This window comes from Coturnix japonica, chromosome 2, assembly GCF_001577835.2.
Source record: "Coturnix japonica isolate 7356 chromosome 2, Coturnix japonica 2.1, whole genome shotgun sequence".
NCBI classification, from domain to species: Eukaryota; Metazoa; Chordata; class Aves; order Galliformes; family Phasianidae; genus Coturnix; species Coturnix japonica.
The window spans coordinates 106,976,484-106,998,922 of record NC_029517.1 but is presented as its reverse complement, the minus strand read 5'-3'; the positions used below and the strand labels follow the sequence as shown (position 1 = coordinate 106,998,922).

At 38.9% G+C, this 22,439-nt stretch overlaps 1 protein-coding gene across 1 annotated transcript; it reads right to left on the bottom strand.

Annotated features, from left to right (window-relative positions):
• Positions 1–11,920: 11,920 nt before the first annotated feature.
• Positions 11,921–17,534, bottom strand: LY96 (lymphocyte antigen 96). The gene is made up of 5 exons (XM_015855803.2): positions 17,168–17,534; positions 15,691–15,780; positions 14,502–14,630; positions 13,219–13,271; positions 11,921–12,473 (listed from the first exon to the last, which is right to left on the bottom strand). The coding sequence occupies exons 1-5, from the start codon at positions 17,259–17,261 to the stop codon at positions 12,372–12,374; spliced, it is 468 nt and encodes a 155-aa protein (XP_015711289.1). The 5' UTR covers positions 17,262–17,534; the 3' UTR covers positions 11,921–12,371.
• Between the last annotated feature and the right edge of the window lie 4,905 nt (positions 17,535–22,439).

Below are 22,439 nucleotides of genomic sequence, written 5' to 3'. Positions count from 1 at the left end.
TAAAAGCATGTTAACAACAAAACTAATAAAATACAACACAATAGCACAATGATCATAGGATGTAACACAAGACACAATTTGCCATTTGCAGATGGTGCATGTCCCATAAAAATGTCATACCAATGATGTCCAGCAGATTGCTCTGTTTCTGTTGGAATTCTGACTATCCAGCCCACATCGTGTTTGATAGCAATGCCCACCTGTTTTTGGTAAATAATAGCCTATTTTATATTTGGTGATTAAAGTTTCCAATCCTTCATTTTGAAAATACAGTGCCACATATTATGCCTAAGAATATGGTCCAAGCTGGAATCCTACCATAGTTTAGGGTCTCAGAATGAATTACAACACTGCTCTAGCATGTAATTGCTTAACAGAGAAATCCAGATTCAAATCTACTCAAAGACTATAGATCCTATTTCATTCTCCTTTTTCCTTAGATCCTATTTCATTTCCTTTTTCCTTCATATATCTGCTAGTATTCCATTCCAGTCAAAATACTTTCCTTCTTTCATGTATGTATAAACCTAGGCGCATTACTTTGACAGAATAGTGCATGGAACCTCTTTCTTCAGATCTGAGTCAAATTCACATTCCATTGAGTATCTAGAAAAAGGTAAAACACATTAGTAAGATATAAGTCTCATTGCTGTTGGCTGTAGGCAGGACAAAGTTCAATAAATGATAAGCCAAACTGGAAAGGCCAATGAATGATCATCTCTCTTCATTCCATTTTGACAGCATCAACACCTTCATCTTTATACACTTAAATTTTTGTCACTAGCACTGCTGTGCAGTATTTTCTGCACCCAGAAAATATTATGTTTTGAATATCATAGAACAAGGATTGTTACCAGTGGTCCCTTTCACGCCAAGATTCAAGGGCTAAGCCTCCGCGAATCCGGCCTGGTCCAGCCGGGGCCCATTTAACTACACGTTCACACCAATATGGTGAATAGCTAAATGGCGTTTTATTGTGTGTGTTAGCGGTTTAAATAAGCCGCTATCTACTTCGTCTACACCCCTTCTACATATGCATAACTCCTTCTACATATGCATAACCGAGCAGGGGAGGGCCTATCGCGTTACATCCCGAGTGTTCGTGCACGCCTAATGCAACAAAGGATTCACTATCTACTAAACAATCTCCAAATTTGAAGCCACCCCCAGCCCACTATCCTGTAATTTCTTGGAACACTGGTAAGGATGAATAATAGTGCATTAGTTTTAACACCAACCTGTTGAGGTATCCAATCCCAGTTAAAAGAAAGCTGCCCAGGAATTCCTTTAGAGAAGTAATATGTGCAAGTTCAGCATGACTAGAACACACTGAAATATCTACATTTAAATCAAATCCAGTCTCATTAGGTTGCTTATTAGTTTCAACCACTTGAGCTCATTATTGAATACATAGCCAATTAGCAAGTAGGTGAGTATAGCATGTCAAGACCACAAAAAGGAATAATCTTAATGCTGTAGGACTCATATTGGAATATTTTCTGCTGTAGTATAAGTTCAGATTAATTGTTAATGTTTTTGTAGAGGAAAAAATATTATCCAAACTGCAATGTAACAGCTGTGCTCACCGGAAAAGTGGCAAAGTCTTTCCATCTCTAAATAAAGTGAACAGGTTTCTGTCAGCTTTCACCACACTGAGTCTGTCCAATAGATGTAAAACAAAATAAAAATGTGTGTTTGTTTGTTTTGAACAGACAATGACCAATAAAACCAAACACAAGAGACATTTCTGAGAGCCCCCAGCATGTGTGTTTAAGTGAACTGGCTTCATATTATCACAGGATTTTTCAGCACTCTGTGTGTAGTAACACTCTAAGCCATGGCTGCTTAGCACCTCTCAACACAAGGTACAGCCTGCAAAGGGAAATAACTTCTTGACAGCTTTCCGCAGGTCAGAGGGGTTTTTTGTGGTCTTTTGGTTGGTGGTTTTTTGTTTTCTTTTTTTTTTGTTTTTTGGGGTTTTTTTTGGGGGGGGGCGGGGGGGGGTTGGGTTTTTTTTTTTGTCTGCTTTTCATGAAATTTAGAAAACATGTGAGTGATCTTTTTGTTTCTATGGATGAGAACCAAATCTGTACAGAGAAGAAGTGCAGAGGACTAATGAAGTTCTTATGTCCAGAGATGGCTTCCACCCTGATGAACTCTGTGTACTCTTGCTATAAGGGCAGGGACAGCCTTATCCAAACAGGGAGAGCAAAAGGAACCTGTGCATCCCCATGATTACATCAGGCCATGCAGGAGCTTGAACTACATCAGTCCAAACTGCATCAGTTCATCACTAGTGCTGAAATGAAGCTCCAGCCCATTTGCGATGCCTGCTGCTAAAGCTTTTATGTATACAAACATACATTCGCACACACACAATCTCTTTGATAAACTGTTATGTTTATTTCTGTCTGTGTTTAAAAATAAGCATTTCTAACTAGTGCTGATTAAAAGAACAATCATTTTTACCCACACGTATAATGTTCAAAAGCTGCATACAGAACAAATTTAGTAGAAAGGTTTAAAATAAAAGAAAATTTAAAGAAGGCAAATAGAATAGCTGGGGCTTGTCTTGGAAAGGAAAGTATAAAGGAAAGGAAAGTATAAAGGAAGGGAAAGTATAAAGGAAAGGAAAGTATAAAAGAAAGGAAAGCATAAAGAATGCATAAGGGAATGTAGTTGGCATAGGGGTGATAAACAAAGTTAATTGCAGAAGCAAATAATAATAATAATAATAAAATTAACACTAAGCCTGTAAAAGAGAATGGCAAAACTAAATCAGAAGGTAATATTGGTGGTCGTAATGTTGATGGATACATTCACAGTTTCAACCCAGAGAAAAGCAAACAAACAAATCAAAAGCCCATAAAAATAAAATATGCTTCTGGTTAAAATAAAATTTAAAATTATGGAAAAAATGCTTTCTGTTTTCTTCAGAATTTGGCTTGGTATCAAATGTCAACATAGGAGTGACCTTGCATTCTAAAATATGGTTGATCCAGCAACCACTTAACTTTTCCACCTTTGCAAGGCAGCCTTGGGCAGTTCTCTGCTGTCTGTTGCTTTCTCACAGTGTCAGTGCCCGTGGCTGGTAGATACTGTTAATCGTAGCTTTTAATTTGAATCACTATTAGTTTCTTGAATACTTAAAGCAGCTATGCTAGAGAGCGAAGCGATCGCTCCCAGGCAACAGAAGCCACTCACTTCCTTTCCAGGGAATACTACTATTTCCAAGCCTTACTTTCAGGGTGATGCTGAATTATGGGCAGAGATGCTCACAGGTAACTCTTCATTTGGGTACCAGTGGGTGAAATAACTTCCTCTTCCTTCCTCAGTGCAAACAGGGAGTAGGGAAAAGGGAGGGCTGTGAGGGTGAGCCAGTCCCCATCCAGTGTCCACAGAAGCAGCTCAGGTTCAGCAGAAGCACATTGCTGGGGCATGCAGCACAGAAGGTGTTCACTTCACTGATGGACCCTCACACCACTGTAGACAGGTCAGTCAGTTCCCCAAGGCCTTGTAACCCAGCTCAGGTGGCGCCTGAGCAATCACATGCAGCTTTAGTCACAGACAGGTTACAAATCATGCACACATCTTTGGGTAAATAATTCTAATTCTCATCCCCTGATGCATGCTTCCTCCGTGGCTCAGCATCTCTCATGCTGCTTTTCCTTATACAACTCTTCTTGCATGACCTCAATCACTCTCCAAGTTAATTAGTTTGGTTCTAATCAGTAAGATAATTAACATCTCATTTTAAGCAAAAAAATAGTTCTCTTCATTTCTGTGCTGTATTCTTAAATCTGACATTTGCTTCCCACTCAGTAACTCTAGAGAAACTTCACCTGATAGCAAATCCATGTTAAGTGCTAACTGGGAGTCAGAATCCAAGTTAATTGTAATATTAGAAAGACTTTACAGCTCTGACTCAGAAGAAATACGTGTGATCACTACATGAATTACTGTTTAGGTTTCCTTTGAAGTTGAGTGTATAAAGGTGACTATTCAGTCAGTGCACACTGTTGGAACAAAACCATCTTCAAAACTTCAGCCCCCTGTGCAGAGCTGAGGGAGCCTGAGTCCTTTCACAAGCTAAAAACAACTCCGTGTTGCAGGAGATTTATATGCCATAGGTAATGTACTAAGGGAATTTGCAAATAGAGAGATTTTCAGGAATCAGGAGACCTTTAAAGGGAGAGAGTTTCAGAAAGATTTAGGCAACATAACTTATATTTAGGAGAGATTCTTCTTCACCTGTAAACTGAAATAAGTCATATTTGCTAAAGGTCCTTGCATTTCATTTTCTGATAGTCAACAAAATCCCAGGAGGTAAAAGCTTTATCTATACCTACTGATTTCTAACATTACTGACAACGTGAGACTGATTTCCACATAGTTTAAACAACTATTCCTCCAGTACTTCAACTCAATTGTCAGTAAAGACATTCCCAGTACAGCTAAACTTTGATCATGAGACAGTGACTGTGATGCACTGTGCCATTCAAATAAGTGCTTATTTTTCAGTTCCTTCCCTAAGATGGTAATAAGCTTACAAGGTACTCTGTGACTGCATAAAGGCTTCTCTTCATCAAAGCAAAGCTTTCTGCAGATTTTGCGAAAATGTGTGAATTGCACTGCTTAAAAGGTGACAAATGATTGGGTTATTAAAGACTGAATTGTAGCAGAAAGGGGCGCATTAAAAATGAGTGACAAAGTTTCCCAGTTTGAGCACATAACGACACTGCCTTAATATTCTCTTAGCACTGTTTGGAATTTCTACATAAAATTTCTTGCAGCAGTGACTTTTGGTTGTTTGACAGATTCAAACTGACAGTCTACAGGTGAATGGCTTTCTGCCACGTTACTAGTCTTGAGTCATTCACGAGTGCAGTGACAAGTACATATTATGTGTAGGCACTCATCTTACCAAGGACCAAGCTGTAAAAATCCTTCTAAAAAATGACTTCATTGACTTAAGCAAGTTTGTGTCATGCTTCAGGATGCATAGAATTTGAGCCAAGTACAGAGCTTCCTTTCACATTTGATTGCTCCTTTTTTATTCAGCGGAGATAAGCTCTTCTAGAGCTGCAGTTGTTGGTTTCACAAGGTGAGGCAGTAACAGCCACCTCCATCTTTTATTGTGGGCTTCATTCCGGCTTTGGAAGGGTTACCAAGATTTTAAAAGGCTAAACAGAGCAAATTCCATTTCTTTCTTGAACAATTTAGTATTTACATTGCTGGTTTAAATAGCCAGATTTTACATCCTTTTTCTTTTTTTCAGCCTAAATGTATAGAGTAATTACAATCTGAAGCATGCAATCAACATTACGTGGCTTGCCTTCATACTCCTGAAGGGAATAATGCTCTCTTGACAACTCAGAAAATGCACCCTTTTAAGATAAGTTTTATTATTTGGCATATAAATTAGTAGTACCTGGTTTGTGTGGAAATCCCCATTGTTCTGCTGTAACTGACCACCTCCAGTAATAGGGCCAAAGCTTCACCCAGTAGGGAGAGCTTCACCTTCAGTGTACCTCAAAATGCATTGTTTTTTTCTGAGATTAGTTTCCCAACTTTCAGATCTCTAAAGATAAAGTAACCACCGAAACATCAATGACTTCGTCTAGGGTTTGCATTAATAATCTCGTGTTACAGTATTTTATATAACACAGACATGGTGTGTTAATTGGTGGAAAATAATAGGTTCATTTTGCCTACAGTCTTCTGTTTGTGAGAACTGTGGTCAATGTGATGTCCCTTGGAAACATGTAACAACATTGCAAAAAAGGCTGAATTTGATGTCAAATCTATGTAACATCAGCTTAAGTGTCAAGACCATTTATATGGCCAAGGCCCATCACAGTTAGGCCTCTGGCTCCACTTACAGATTGATTTTCCAGCAAAATCCTCCTGCTTAGATTTTGGAATATATCTCACTGTATAATGCTACATGATTTTCAGGCTGCTAATGAATTACAGTGGAAGTCACAGTGGGAAATAAGAATCAATGCAGTTTGCCAGCCATCCTCAGCAGAAAGCTATCTTACTCTGTTCCAAACCACAGCCACCTGGCAGTGTAGCATTTCTGGGCTGCTCTTTGGAGATGTCAAAAGATCTCACTGCGCATTACAAAATTAAAAAATTGGGGGGTCACTTTCTTGGGGCTTGAGGTTTATTGTAGGCTTTGAATCTGGCAGTTAATGATATTGCAAAGAATATTTATAATGTTTTTTACTAATTTCATAAATATTTATACAGTAACAATCAGAAAAGCAACTACCCTGATTACAAGCTACTTCCAGAAGACACCGATGGAATCGAAATATTAAAAACAAACAAACTGATCATTATAACTGTAGTTGCTAAATACCTTGACCTTATGCTTAATTTTAGCTCTTCTCACAAAATGGCGTCTTAGTCATCCCTGTTGTATTGACAGAATCTTAAAAGAAAGTCTCTTCTTTCCAACAAATCTAATATTGCTGTCTGACTCACTGATGCTGCAGCATTTTATCCATAAATACTTAAAACATCCTGCCACATTTGATTGTATATTTTATGTAACTGTTTACCCCACCTATATTTTTTTTCTTATTTTCCTCCACATGTTCAAAGATTAAACCAAGATTATCAATTTACTCAATATTTTTTCCTCCGCCCCTCTCTATGGAGGGAGGCAAAATTAAGCAACTTGCAGTCCACTATTTTTAAGTTATTTCATCACAATATATAGATAACATTCTGAAATTAATTATCAAAGCAATGCATTTCATTTTTTTTTATCTTATTAGTCATCTGTGAGTATTTTTTCTATATTTTCATATTCAGAATCATAGAGTCATAGAACTGTTCAGGTTGGAAAAGACCTTAGATATCATCAAGTCCAAACATAACCTAACCATACTACCCGAACTCTAACAACCCTCCACTAAATCATGTCCCTGAGCACCAGTTTTGCTTTAGACAAGCAATTTCTTTAGCTTGTTTTTTCTTGTCCATTTGTTTGTTTCTTAGGAACTCCTTTCCTCCATAATTAAAATCTCCCAAGCATTTATAGGTGAGAGCAATTGCGTGTCTAGCAGCCAGAGTCACTGATATGCAGCCACAAGAATCAGAAAGGTGTGTTACTGCTGGCAGTCTGTTCTTCTGACAGTCATATATGTAGCTTTCATTAATGATGACTGTTGATCTACTTCTCCAAGCTTTAAAGAAACAAGGAAAATTACACTATATGAAACGTCCCAGACATGGGACAGATTCCTTCAATGCCATGTATGATCATGAAGGGTAACTACCAGTCTGTTCAGCTGGTATTCAGAGGTGAAATAAAGTCAAGTATTCTTAAGGCAGGGTTAATTTAGGATCAAAGCAAATAACAGATTATGCCTGAATGCAATGTGTTTTCCTTTATGTATCTTGTAAATGAAGGGCAGGTTTTTCAATTCTAATACTTTCAGCAGACTAATGCTGAAAATTTGCAGTGTTTTCTGTATCTATCTTTAATTGACATAGGGATTTTTCAGTTTAATTTCCTTTGTTGAAAGTAGTCTATGTTACTATATGAAATATACAGAAAAAAGAAAGAAAGAAAGAAAGAAAGAAAGAAAGAAAGAAAGAAAGAAAGAAAGAAAGAAAGAAAGAAAGAAAGAAAGAAAGAAANAAAGAAAGAAAGAAAGAAAGAAAGAAAGAAAGAAAGAAAGAAAGAAAGAAAGAAAGAAAGAAAGAAAGAAAGAAAGAAAGAAAAGGATAAAATGTCTAAATGAATTCTGACCGAAAACAATGTATATATATTAAGCAAACCGACTTCCAAATCCACACTGCATGAGAGATGTCAAACATGCTGGAGAACAAAATTCACAGTGGATGCTCCCAGCTGAGAGAAGTTAGTCTTTGGGACAAACCATTTATCTGCACTGATGTACATGAAGGCTTTGTGCAAAATGGGGATAACAGGGCCAGAGGGAGACCTTTATATTCTGAAAGTGATCATTCTGTCCTGTGAGCAAAGAGCCAGGCTTGCTATTAGAACTTTTGCTTTCTTAGTTATGGCAGAAAGAACTATAAATTTAAAAACAAAGCACATTTAGCAGCAATTTAGTCTAAAGCCCAAGAAAGAAAAAAGTCAGGCAGAAGCTTTGGGAAATGTTATAAGTTATTGGGCCAAACATGTGTATCATATATATGCATGTATATAAAGCATATATATTTTTATACACACACATATATATACAGTACTTCTTTGCCAATAAAAATGTATGTGGAGTAAAGGAGGTTGTGGACGTACCCATCTACAGCAGGTGCGCAGTGAGCCATGTCTGGGATCCACAGACCCGATGTGTGTGCACAGGGACTGCTTTCTGTGACTGCCAAAGCCCACTCATTTCTAACGCAGCTGAGGAGACCTTCCACAGCCCCTTTCTCCGTCCTCTGTTCCCTGAGCTCTCTGAGCATGCCAGCTCTCCCTCCTCATCCCTTCCCATTACAAATGTCACATCCCCATCTGCTGCCCCTGAGCTCACTGTGCTGGCAGGCTCACATGAGCAGAAGCAGCAGCTGACGTTATTCAGCCCAGCGTGCCACACTGGCACTCCAAAGGCAATTACCAGCATTTTCTGCTGAGAAAAAAAAGAAAAAAGAAAAATTAATTGGTGCTGTTGCATGTCCCTTTTGATGCCTGTAGCACAGACCAGGACTTACCTCCTGCATCACCACGTCCAGCTCCTCACCCAGACACAGTACAGTTTATCTGCTCAGGGTGACAATGAGTGTTTTTCTCCTACCAACCCAGTCAGTGGCTGAATGATTGCTTCTGCATCCCAGAACATCCTGAGGTGTAAGATATGCTTTTGTATTATCTGAATTAGGTAGAATTTCCTTTCCGACCCCCATCCCAAGTGATGCCAGCAGATGTGTGTTACTATGGTCAGCAGGACTTCTCCTTGTGTAAAATTATCTGTGCTTCCCTGTTTTATCAAATAATAATGCAGCTCAGAATGAATGTGCTCTTACTGAAAAACACACTTTACAGGAACTGCTTCTTCTGATAATTACATATTTGGTGACAGAGGGTGAGGGGGTGAAGAAAAGCTATTTTCCCATCTGCAGAAAATCCTGACAGCCTCTTAAAAACAACAGTAATGAGGGAGAGAAAAAGGATACGTTTGTGAATTTCATGCTATAGCTGCACACTGGGCCTTCCTTGATTAATGTAGTTTTGCACAACTAACTGGAGATCTTGGCAAAGTACAGATATATCAGAATCCGTGGTTCTCACTGAATGTTTGAAAGCAAAATACTCGGTGAATGGCTTAATTCACACTATTTGAATTCTGACTGATCCAGGACTGAACCAGGAGACCAAGAAGCAAAAAAGTGGATCAAAAGTTTGCTGACACAATAAATGGGAAAAAAAAAAAAAAAGAAAATTAAAACTTTATCAGGGACTATCAACACAATGAGTTCTTTGCCTCAGTCTTCATTGGTACAGTCCTGGTTGATTAAAAACTATGAACTAGCAGTGTGTGCTTGCAGCCTGAAGAACCAATGGTATTCTGGGTTCCATTAGGAGAGGGGTAGACGGCAGGGCAAGGAGGTGATTGTCTCCCTTTACTCTGCCCTCGTGTGGCCCCTGCATCCAGGTCTGGGCCCTGCAACACAGGAAAGATGTAGAGTTTTTGGAGAGGGTCCAGAGGAGAGCCATGAGGACGATCCAAGGGCTGGAACACCTTTCCTATGAAGACAGGCTGAAGGAAATGTGCTTATTTAAGGCTGCAGGGAGATGTCATTATGGTTTTAAAATATTTCAAAGGATTTTATAAACATGAGGAAATTTACTTTTCACAAGGGTACCTTGATAGTGATAGGATAAGGGGAAGTGATTTTAAGCTAAAGGAGGGAAGATTTAGGTTAGATCTCAGGAGGAAGTTGTGCACTCAAAGAGTGGTGAGATGCTGAAACAGGCTGCCCAGGGAGATTGTGGATGCCACATCCCTGGAGGTGTTTAAAGCCAGGATGAATGGCTTCCTGGGCAGCCTGATCTACCTGATCCATCAGTTGGCAGCCCTGCCCATGGTAGTGGAGTAGGAACTTGATGATCCTCGAGGTCCCATCCCTAGCCATTCTATGATTCTGTGATTCTTTACTGAGTCCAAGCAACCTCCTTTTTTGGGAAGTCCTGAAGGTGAGTTAGGAAAAGTTTGGAAAGGAAGCAAGTAAAATAACAAATTTTGTCAACTACAAGCACCAAATGAAGAGAGAAAAGTGCTGTAGCAACTCTGCATGGAGAATGGGAACACAGAGCAAAGCTTTGCCTTCAGCTTTCCAGTCCATACTGGGTGACGCTGGGGCATGATGCCTGCATGAACTTGACCCCACAGAAATTCTGCCTCCTCACAGGAGAGAGCACAGTACAGCCGTCATCAATGCTGCAGTGAGTGGAAACATTCAATTATGGGCAGAAGAGAAGCCTAAGGCCTTGGAAAGGTCTTTGCTTTATAAAGTTGTGGCTCCTGCACTCTGTGTCGCAATCCTAGCTGCTGGCATGTGTAACCATAGCTCTTCAGCTGGAGCCACACTATAAAAGTCTGCAGCGTAAGCTGCTGAGCACAGATGGTTATCTGTAAATATCTCTATTTAGATACATAAATTCTAATTCTACCTCTATGTACTGTAAACATCTGTAACATGCATAAAGCAGTAAAACACAGGTTTATGAAAAAACATGGGGCATGTATTTGATTCCAAGTTATCGATATTTTTCTCCCACCTTCAGTATTTGCTTCTCATAATAAACACAGCATTTACTTAGTCTAACATCCAGAATTATTCAGGACAACAGTGATCTTGGAACACACTAAAACCTGTTTTGGGCTTTTATCTTACCATTGTTGGACACTTGTGAAAGGGGTACAAGAGGACATCATGGTGAGACTGCATGGTAATACTAATAAGTGAAATGGAAGAAGAAAAGTAGAAATGCTGCATAATCACTGACATTTTAGGTTGAGAGGAAACTATTTACAGCTCTAGTAACCTGAATCAATCTTAAGCAGTAACACTCAGTGCTCAGAAGATCCTGACATGGTCTGAGGACCAATTGTATATCAGATGTTTTCTACTGTCAGTTGGAGGTAATTGTGGCTTCTTGTTTCCAGCCAAAACACAGCTTTGTTTCTTATATTATTATTGATTTTGTCTTAGATTGTCAAACTAATAATTTTGAAACTATTTCTAATAGAGTATTTTTATTTCTATACTCCACCCCCCCCCCCCCCCCCCCCCCCCCCCCCCACTCCTTCCTCCCCCGCCCTGTCCCAGTGCTCAATTTGAAATACATCTCTGTGTGTTGAGATTAAAAGCTTTACTTCCACTAATTTTCACACTTTGAACAGCCTGAAAAGAGCTGGTTAGCACTGATTTCATGGTTTCGGTCGCTTCGAAGCAATCTGCTAGGTATAGCACAACCCAGCGGCCAGTGTGAGCACAGCTTCTGCATGGGCACGATTAATGGGGAAACCAAACCAAACCAAACCAAACCAAACCAAACCAAACCAAACCAAAACAGACATGCTTTAATTCGCTAAACCTAAAATCTGGGTATGAAAAGAGATTTCAAAGTACTTTTGGTAACTAAGAAAAAGTTCAAGCTGTAGCTCAGGGAACATTCTCCTGCTTCTCAAGGAGGCAGCCTGGGAGTCTCTGCCCAGCTCTTTGCTCAACACAACATAAAACCTGTGATGTGGCAGTTATAGCTCTGGATGGGTGAGCTCAGTTGTGCTGGACTGGTGAGACTGGAAACACTCTTCCCTTCAGATTTTATCAACATCTGCCACAGAACAACTTTTTGCTCCTCATGCTTCATCTCTGTGCAGATGGAGTTGAACATTAGGATAACGACCATAAGTAAAAGAAGTCATTTCACAAGTTGGTTGTACAAACAAATTTATTGTTAGATGAAACAAAACAAAACAGAAAAGCATTTTTTATCCGAGACAGAAATTCTGTTGCATTTTAAGTTGAATACTTCTAATTATAGTACTTCAAAACTTAAAAATTCTTGTATTGATTTAGCATAGTCTGAAGTACTTGGCTTTTCCGTATCTGAATGCACAGCACTGAAATGCAGTTCTCAGTCTGACCATTTGCAGTTGTGGATTCACTGGGATGCTCAGCTCCAAGAGAAGCTGCATATATTGGCTGAGTGTGTGATCACAGTCGTGCTATAAATGGATAAGACTCCATCGTGTTGCTCTCCAAACAGAACTTGATGTGTTTGCCTCAGGAAAACTGGAGTGCTTTATGTTTCATAAGATGGATTCCAGTTGTTTGCAGAAGGAGCCTCTATGCTTTGGATTTATTTGAAATGTTTGTTGAATTCAGAAAGCATCTTTTTTCACTATCATGGTGATGTTCAAGCACATGATAGTATTCTGCTCAGAATCATCAGGGAATGCTTGTAAAATAACATCATAATATCCCTAAAATCCAGGAAGAAAACGAGGAAATTAGTGCACAATGCTGCCCATTCTTGGCACAGTCACCCCTTGTGGTCTCAAGCTGCCTAGTGACCCTTTGGTTTTATGCTAAATCATGTGAGAAACCTCTGGTCATAGTGATCAGCTCCGCACTGTGCGCCTTACTGAACACAGCATGGGCAGTGGTGGCCCAGCTGTACCCAGCAGCTCCTGGCTCACCTCCCCTCATAGAACAGCTGTTCCTGGACAAGTAGAATCCTGTTTGTTCAAACCTAAGCCTTTATCACAGCTGCAATTCAACCATGTTTTCTTGCAGTGATCACTACTGTAAGCAACACTGGTCTTTGAGTCAGCTGGGCACCCACAGTTCTGTCCATGTATATCCTGCAGTCTGATCCTTTAAGCAGTGCAACTGTAGATCTAGCTGTTGTCTAGCGACTTGTCACACCCTTGCACAAACAGGATTAGTATACATCAGGACAAAAGACATCATCATCGCCCCTACTGAACTTGGTTCCCACTCTACCTCCTTTGAAACCTTCCTCTTCTGACACAAGCTAGTGATGAGCACTTGGGAGCTGAAGGGTTCTTTGGACTAATCTAAAGACCACAGTGTTTGTACAAGTTTCTGCTTTCTAGTAAAAGCTGATTAGCCATAAGGAAGCATCAGGTATAATCATGTAATTCTGCACTTCTGTTAAGTATGCTATTTTAACATTACTATCTATTTGAATAAAATGAAAAGTACCTTTGGAAACAATGTTCTTTTACCTTTAATGTCAAATTCTGTTTCAATCGTTTCTGTAAAACAGATAAGCACAATATAAATGGTTACTTAAACATAAAGCTATCAGTGAAACCTCACAAATAACTTCAAAGCAATATAGCATATATCTCAGCAGTGCTGCCAATGCCATTTACTCTTGAAGGGATAAAACCTCCACCTCTTTATTCTCCCAAATCTCATCCCATTTGCCTAAACAACGTGCAAGAAAATGGAAATCAACTGGAAAGCTACTGCAACATCTACCAACCCCTCCTACTGTGATAACTCTGATAATTCAACTTGTAATAGTAGTTCAGACAAACTGATAACTGAGAAGAGTTGATATTTACTTCCCCACCCAAAATAAATAAATAAAATAAAATAAAATAAAATAAAATAAAATAAAATAAATAAAATAAAAAGGAAAACATGAACAACATGAAGCGCATATTTGGAGATCTGTTCTTCTGTTCTAGTCTTTTTGGCTTTTAACTGACATCCTGAACGCTTTAGATGAGAGCATTTGTCACGCTAATGTTGGTTAGCTTATACTACAGGATTGACTCTTCTCTAACAAAACACATTCTATGTGGGTATAGATAGTATCTCTAAAACACCGCCCAGACACTTACCTGAATAAACTGTTCTGTATGTTAGTAGTGACCCTAGATCCACTTCAGCTTTGTGTGCAGACCACTCAAGTGTAGTGTTTCCATGTCATTTTAGAAATGTTAGCAATAAAAGTGTCATAGTGCAATAAAGGGTACTACTAATCCCAATTTACAGAGATGGAAACAACGCTATAAAGACATTAGAGAGTAGAATTTGAAAACAATTTTAGCAGAGTTCTGCTGCCAGAGAACTGCCTGCTCTAAATTCTGCTATCTGAGTCATGAGGTGAGGGGTGAAATCATGGCTTGACTAGAGCCCACCTGTGTGCAAGCTGTGATTTAGACACTTTGCTCTCAAATGGTGAAGCATTGCACCTTTCAGCACCTTAAGCTGCTGCCGCCAGGAGACAAAGGTTCCAGAGACAGAATGGACACCTCAGTGATGGTTCAAGTGCTATAGCGCAGCTAACCTTGATGAAGCTTCACCTTAATGTTCCCGGCTTTTCCCTCTAAGTGAGATGAATTGATCATAAAGAGAAAATTCTATACGCGTGGGTTGATCAGTTAGTCTTTTCAGAAATCTGCTTGGTAGCAAGTACCAATGACCAGGTTATGCCACAGTCTGCAACCTGCAAGGCAAGGTTTCCCACTGACCTCCTTTCAGCCCTCCACACAGAGAATATTCGTCGTCAGTCCCACTGCACATAACTTGTCTCCAGCGCAATGCTCTGGCACCTTCATACCAGACTGTGAAGACTATCTTCAAATAGGCGACATCGCTTTCTAGTTAAGATATTGCAAGTAAGAAAAGAAGTAACTGGTAAGGAGGAAAAAATACATGTGCAGACATACTATTTCGACTAAAAACTATTTTTTTTCTGATATTTCATTTTTTTAAAGTCCCTAAAAACAAATATACATTTCTTGAAAACCATTCTTTCCAGGAAAAAAAAAAAAGAAAGTTGGTTTCTTTTACCAAAAGGAATCAGTCTCAAGAAATATTAGTGACAAATTTCAAAATCTCTTTCAATTTCTTCAGCAAAGACAACAGTGTTCACTTAGCTCCATAGCTTGTCCCTAAGAGATTCCACACATATAATTTTAAGCACGTATTTTAAACAAATAGTCCAGATTGCTGGTAGCCATCATAAAGTTACTTTACCAGGGAAGTAATCTTACCCCAGCTTCAGAATTTTCACGGAGCAGGTGAAGTTTGAGATATAGCTCACAGGCTAATAGAATCACAGAATATCCCGAGTTGGAAGGGATAAGGATCATCAAGTCCAACTCCAGGCTTCAAACAGCACCGCTCAAAAATCAAACTATATGTTTGAAAGTGCTGCCCATACATGTTTCATTACACAATTTGCCAGCTTAAAACTGGTTTTAAAGATTAGTTTAAAGCTAGGTTTACACACACACTCTATTACCATATTTCCAGTTTCTGGAGTGTGCATATTCTTAGTCCCGATGTGCTTGGATATTTTCTCCCCTTAAAATAGCATGGGTCTTTTTCAGACCAGAAAAGGATGTGTGCACCAAAAGTTTATTTGCTTTTTCTAGAAGTACCTGAGCTGACTCACAATGGTACGTGCAATGCCAGTCAGTGCTCTGAGCTATGGAACCTGCACAAACAAGTCAAATTCAAACACTCTTATTTTCACAAACAGTTTAGAAATCATCATTTCTGTCCATCGCTGTAGTTTATTCGTTCCATTGTTAATCACAGAAAAGTATCTCTTAAATAAACTGACATTTAGGATGAAGTGGCAGTTTTTTGCTTGTGTCACTTATTATTTCTTTGCATTCGGACAATATAATTCTCTAGGCAATAGTGACTCACTTGGAATCCAGGTAATAGCAGCATGCCAGACGGATCTGTTCAGCATGCTGCAGGGTGTCACGTTAAACTTGAAATAATGAGCTGAAGAATCTACAGGATAAAATTATTTCATGTTGTTAGTGAATTATTGCACATGGATGTATGTATACACTTACAGTAAACACAAACACTCAATACAAATAGACCTAATATAAAGTATATATTATACAACTGTGTAATCTAATTATTTGTAGTAAACATTAAAGATCTTTTCAAATGATGCTCCTGATTGTTTACATAGTTAGAAGGCAAAAGCAGCATCAGATTACTTTGTGACTGAGAAGTAAGAAAAGTCATTTGTTGGATGAATTACATTTTGCACTCAAACAGGCAAGAAGCATGCTTCTTTCCTTTTCAAAGTCACACACTTTGCATTAGAATTATGCCATCAGGATCCTCTGATAAAAATATTCCTACTTATGCTAGCTGTGTATTATACATACTAGCATGTTGCCCAAGGCTAGCAGGCCAGCTCAGGTTGCAGCAGTGACTTCATCATGATTTATAATGAGCTCTGTCTTCTATTTTGTGGATTCAAGCAAGGGTTGTGCAAAAGGACTGTCTGACTGCTGGTAATTGGCAGTCATGTTCTGATCACAACTGCATACGGGAAATTATGCTAGAAAACGGAGAACAAAACACACCGTAGTCAGTTTGCAAGCTTAGGCCTAACACAGACGTGTTACATTTTTTAAATGAGTGTTAATGGAAAGCAAAATACCCAAGGTAAACATTCCCTCTTGTGCTTTAGTTTGTATAGATATTTTACAGGTGATATGCACTGGTAGTGCGCATAGACGAGCTTCTTTCCTTGAAAAATATCTATCTCCTAGAATTCCTGCCTTCCTGCCATTGAGTATACATGTTCACAAGGAGCCCGCTTGGCCCTCGCAGCCTCCTTGTGCCTCATTGCTGCAGAACTGATGAAAAAAGTCAGTGAACTACATGGATCCCGTCACCTACTGCTCAGAGACAGCTAGCAACCAGCAGAGAAGTTGTCTTGCTGCCCCAGAGCTGCACTGCCCCCCAGCCTGGCACAGAGTCACACAGGCTGTTTTATTTTTCAATATTTTAAGTGTAAAATATTAATTAAATCAGTATGGGTAATTTGGACAATACAGAACTTCCAAACCAAATTCAAAACTCCTATCTTCCAGCTTTTCCTGAATCAAAATATGCCTCATGCTTTCTCTACTGAGTAGTAAACACCTTCCCTCTTAGATACTGCAAGCCGCCATCGAGGTAATACTTAACATTTATGCAGCATGATTCTTATAACAGGGTGATTAAGACCAGAAATATACACCAGCTGAAACTCTTGTTTATATTTGCCTGATTCATCCAAGAAACATACAGAAGAGAAGGTTCAGTTTGCCTTAGATTAGTGTAATTATTGCACACAGGACAGAAAGAAAAGAATAAGCTAGTTTCTACTTACCACAAAAAGCGTACGATAGTTCTAGATCTGATGATGTACAGAGAAATTCACTGGCTCCAGGAGTGAACAAAATGAAAAAGATAAACTCCAACATATTTACTTATTTTGATCGGTATTGGGCGGAATGCTTCATTTTGGGGAAAGAGGAACAAAAATGCAGCATGGCCATCCTCAGCTTCACGTCTCCAGGGAATATTTGTTTTGTTCTGTCAAATTCTAATTTCCTTAATTAATCCTATTCCAGTGCTATCAGTTATCTTCATCACGAATTTCATGAAGAAAAAGTATTTCTGCCTTTGTTGTTACATCTTCTCCAGACAGAACAGCTCATGTCACGAGTGAAAAAATGAAAGAGAAAACTGTGTGAAATGAGGAAGTGAGAGAAACTAAAAATACAATTACCAGAAGAATGTAAAAGGCAAATGGGGCTGACTCAACAGGAGCAATTGTTGGTAAGGCTTGATTTCACATGCTCACAAGGTTTCCTGTACATAATAAAGAAAACTTACACTCAAACGATGAAAGCCTAGTCCACTCTTACTGGTGTTGTAGTCAATAGTTCTCATGTTTTCACACTGAATTTCTTACAAAGCTCATCATACCATAAGAGAACTCAGACATTATGGATATAATGCAACCAGTTAACTTGTAGAACCACTGAAGTTCTCCTCTATGTCAGCTACTACCTTCAAAGCTTTATCAAGGTCATACTTCTTAGTGACAACAACCTTAAAAACCCATAAAATTTCTACTAATGGGCTCTACGTCCCTCCCCCTAACTCTGTGACCTCTTCTCATGCTCTTCACTGCAGTCTCTAGCAGAAAAGCTGGGTCATGCAATTCATGCTGGAGCATCGAGTCCAAACCCTGAACATTTTGTCAGTACAGTGCATGTTAGGGGGGTTGGAACAGGATGAACAGTAAGGTCCCTTCCAACCCAATCCATTCTGTGATTCTGTGACTTCAGCTTTATACAATTTCCCTGACAGAGTACATACACCCCACACAGACTTCAGCTGTTGTTTAACAGGACACTATAAAACATGCAAAACATTTGTAACCATGGTAACATTAGTTATATTTACAAATGGTCTTTTTTTTTCCTTAAAAGTATCAGAGTGAGTAATAAAATAAACATAAATCAGGATGCCACAGTAGCTGGAAAAAGAAATGCAATAGTGAATCAGACACTGAAGAGTAGCTACCTCATACCTGTGGCAAAAGAAAAGATTTGTTTTACATCAAAAAGCTCCAGCCATTGATCTCGAGTGAGCCTAATCAGTCACAGAACAAGCTAAGACTGACAGTAGAATCAACAGATCCAACAAAAGTCACAGGCCTGTTTGAAGTAGGTGGGAGACTGCACTGACTGTAGGGCATTGACATGAGGTGACCCCGCTGAATGTGTGCCCCTCTGCTGCCACACTGGGTCTTGCTTCACTGCACAGCACATTGGGTAACTGATGGACTCATCAGAAAGAAATCCGTAGATTTACAAGGTCATACATAAAAGCTCTCATAACTAAAATGAAGACAAACACTCTGTTGAATCCTGTGACTTTCCAGACAGCGTTCAGTGCTATGATGTGTTTTCTCTCACCTTGTTCAGTGCTATGATGTGTTTTCTCTCAGCTACTGCCATAAATGAAATAGATGAGGAAGGAGTCCCCCCTGGTGGCATACACAAACACGTGGGGAAGCCCTGCATCCTCTGCTATTCCTTGTTGCAGTTGTACTGCACGAGACTTTTTCAATACTTAAAAAAATTTGGCATAACTAGGCTTCATTTTTAAAAGGATCTGGAGTCTAATTAGAGAAATGTAACAATGAGTTCTACTGGCATCAGGGCTAAAATTTCATGACAATGAAGTCTGAAACCATTATTATCATGTTTGGTCAATAGTGTTCATTTTCTAGAGTATTGTGACCACTTACTTTCATTTCTAACTCCTTCACAACTACATTTCATAGCTACCGATTCTCACATCCATTTAACAGAAGATAAAATAAATCCAAATTCAGCGAATTTAGGAATTTTCGTTTTGGCTACATTTGAGATGCTGAGAATAAAATGTAACAACTCCAAACCTCCTGATTTGTGTTTGAAAACCTTAAACAAATGTATAAGACTTTTATCTTTCTTTCTCAGTACATCCAAATAAGTGCTGAGATCGCATGTAATTGCTCTTTAAAATAACTTTGCATTTAGATCATTGGCTGCAGATGAGTAGTGTGACCAGACGAGCACTGAAATCTCCCTCAGGAGAGCTTTATAATCTACTTTAGCATAATATCCCATTGCAAGAAAAAGAGAAACAAAACAACAAACAACTACAGAACCCATACCAACAGTATTCCAGGGCAGTAGAGGAAAGCACTGTGTTCCAAAGTGTTTGTCAGACAGAATTAAATATTATGGAATTGTGGCACATTATGGAAGTGGGGTCATGACCAGGGATACTAGGCAGAGCTGGAGGATTCAGCTCTTCTGTATACAGCTGACGGAGTGCTGGGAGTGCTGAGGAGATGCATCCCAGAGCAGTGCACCAGTAGTGAGTTTGTGCCATAGGAGACAGTAAGAAAATAACTGTGGAAAGGAAAAAAAGGCAGTGATGTGAATTATTCTGAATGTATTTTTTAAAATGCCGTATGCACTTTGGCTTAGTGATGTGATTTGGAGATGTCACTTTAAGCTATCAGAGGCTGTTATAAGTGAAGTACATGCAGACAAAGCTTTAAACTGTAGAAATAATTGTGCTGCAAATAATTTTGTCTGTTGCCAGTAAGCTTAGAGTTTATTCTTTCCAGGCCAAGTTTAGGATCAAAGCTTATAGTTATACTCCAAAGTATACAATGAACCATTAAACTTGGCAGGAAGAAGAGAAAGCAGAGGATAAAGGCAGAAGAAAGGGCTGTGTTCTACTTGAGGCTGAACAGTCAGAAATCATACCACAGCAACACTGCCTACCAGGGTATTCAAGAAATTAAGACAGCTGGACAAGTTTTCTGCTTGCTCTTGTTCTTCCCTGCTTTAAATAGCTGCTCATTTGAGCTTATTTTAAGCTACTCTCTGAGGCCTGTATAGCTGTGCTATAATCTTATTACAGTAGATCCAACTCTTAGCTCACTTGTCCCATTTCTTGGGGCGGCAGAAGAAGGCTATGTGGTCATGAAGAAATTGATGTTATGACTGTGGAACTCCACGGTAACCAAATTACAGCAGTTTAACAAGTTTCCACCTATGAAGTTATAGCGAACAGTCATAATAATTCACATACTCTACCTTTTCATGTTACAATTTCATTAAATTTCCATCACCTTAATTAGAGTCTCACAGTACGGTGCAAAAGTATCTACTCAGCTCTTCCTCATCTTTGCCAATGAAATTACTTTGGTGTGTAATAAAGTACGCTCCAGTGAAACCAGCTAATTTTAGGAAGTGTGCATAGGAATGTGAAGCACCTCAGCACTTTAAAGATTTCTCTTTGAAATCAAAAGGGGATCATTTTCTGATCAGAAGACTGAGGGTCGTGGAATAATTTATTTAAAAAAGAATATGAACAGATAGGTACTGCTGAATAATACAGATGAATAATACTGTGGACAAAGCCAAAGACTTTGAGAAAAACAGAAAGGAAGACTGGTAAGAGAATACCACATAGCCACAAACTGAAAAGAAGAATCTGCCTGTATCCTGTTTTCCAATGAAAACAGCCGTCATCCACAACCTTCTGTGGAAGCTCTTAAAGCCAGAAGGGGATAGGAGGCAGCATCTAGGAAGGAGATTTGAGTCATTTCATATGTTCCTGCTCTTCACACCAGATTGAGCAAAATCAGTACTACAGTAAGATGCAAGACCCAGCTGCTTATAACAAGAAATGGGTTGGCACTGAAAGGCTGCAGGAGCTTGCAACTCCTACAGAAGGTATAGCCTTGCAAATAAGACAGCTTGTAGAGCACGTCTTTCAGAAGACTGAGCTTCTATTCTTCTATATCTGTATTTCCTCCAGAATCTCTACTCACATGTATGTACACATTCTTCAAGTCTTATAATTTTTTTTCCATGATGCATGCAAGTTAGCTACAACTGAAAAAAAACTAGCAGAGATGAAAACATTTGATTGTAGGAAACCCTCTGCTGTTATAACTGCTTTTCCCCAAAGATATAAAACTGAAGAAAAAATAAACAATAGTGGTTCACAAAATTAAGGAACAGGGAATAAATTTAATAAATGAACAGGGAAGGATGTGGAGCAGATACGGAAAAAAAAATAAATAAATCAAAACATATTAAGCCAGTCCTCTAGCAGAATGTGTCAGTAGCAAAAGGGGCTGTTTTGCTTCATGCACATTTTCTAGCTTAGAAGGATGTCAATCATTTCACACTTTCCCACTTGGAAGTGCACTCAGTGCACTATGGAACACATCCAAACTTCAGTATCCTCAGAACTAGATTGTGCGTTATGATAAAAGTATGGGTTCTGCAAACTATCTGTATTCAGTTAGACCGTTCAGGACCCAAACAGAAATGCATCTATAAGTCTTTTTGTATTACATTTCCATTTTTTTTTGTTTGTTTGTTTCTTTAATTCTAACATAAAGAACACAATACCATTGCTTGAGTACTAATTTGCTCTATCTCAACAAGTTCCAGGGATCTAAACCAAAGAGCTACGTTTAAAAGAATCCATATCTGAGAATCCTGCAATTACAAACAAGAACAGTCAAATGCCAACAGGAAATGCGACAAAAGCATTCTTATTTGGTATCCATAACAATGTCTATGAAGAAACAGAGCTTGTTTCCTGACTTAGAGTCTGCCAGTCTTGAAGTAAATAAATTGTTGACTCGGCAGAATATTGTACATCCCAAGTAAATTTCACCATCCCCATTGCTGGAAAGCAGAAACTGTTTTCACATTTTAATAAGATTACAATTCTGTATTAAAGTACCATTCAAATAAAGTTATGTGATTACCATTATTTTCAAGGTGCACATTGGAAGTATAAAATACTTTTGTGAGACCACATCATGGCCACAATTATGAAGTACTTATGGCAAAAACCCGGGCTTTTTTCTTATTTATTTATTTATTAAATCATCTATGTGTCAGAAACCCATTACTAGCTTACCTGCACTTCACAGTCAGGAGATAAAGAGGTACCAGAGATAATATCTCCTTGGGTTTGTTTGTTTGTTTATTTTTTGAGAAACGTAACCACCTGGATGAAAATCTCTTCCTACTGTTGCTTCAATTCTTATCCAGCAAAAT

Coding starts and splice junctions, on each gene's coding strand:
- LY96 (XM_015855803.2), bottom strand. CDS start 17,261: ATGTTGGAGTTTATCTTTTTCATTTTGTTCACTCCTGGAGCCAGTGAA. Junction 15,781..17,167: donor ACTATCGTACGCTTTTTGTG/GTAAGTAGAAAC, acceptor TTTATCCTGTAG/ATTCTTCAGCTCATTATTTC. Junction 14,631..15,690: donor TGCTATTACCTGGATTCCAA/GTGAGTCACTAT, acceptor TATCTTAACTAG/AAAGCGATGTCGCCTATTTG.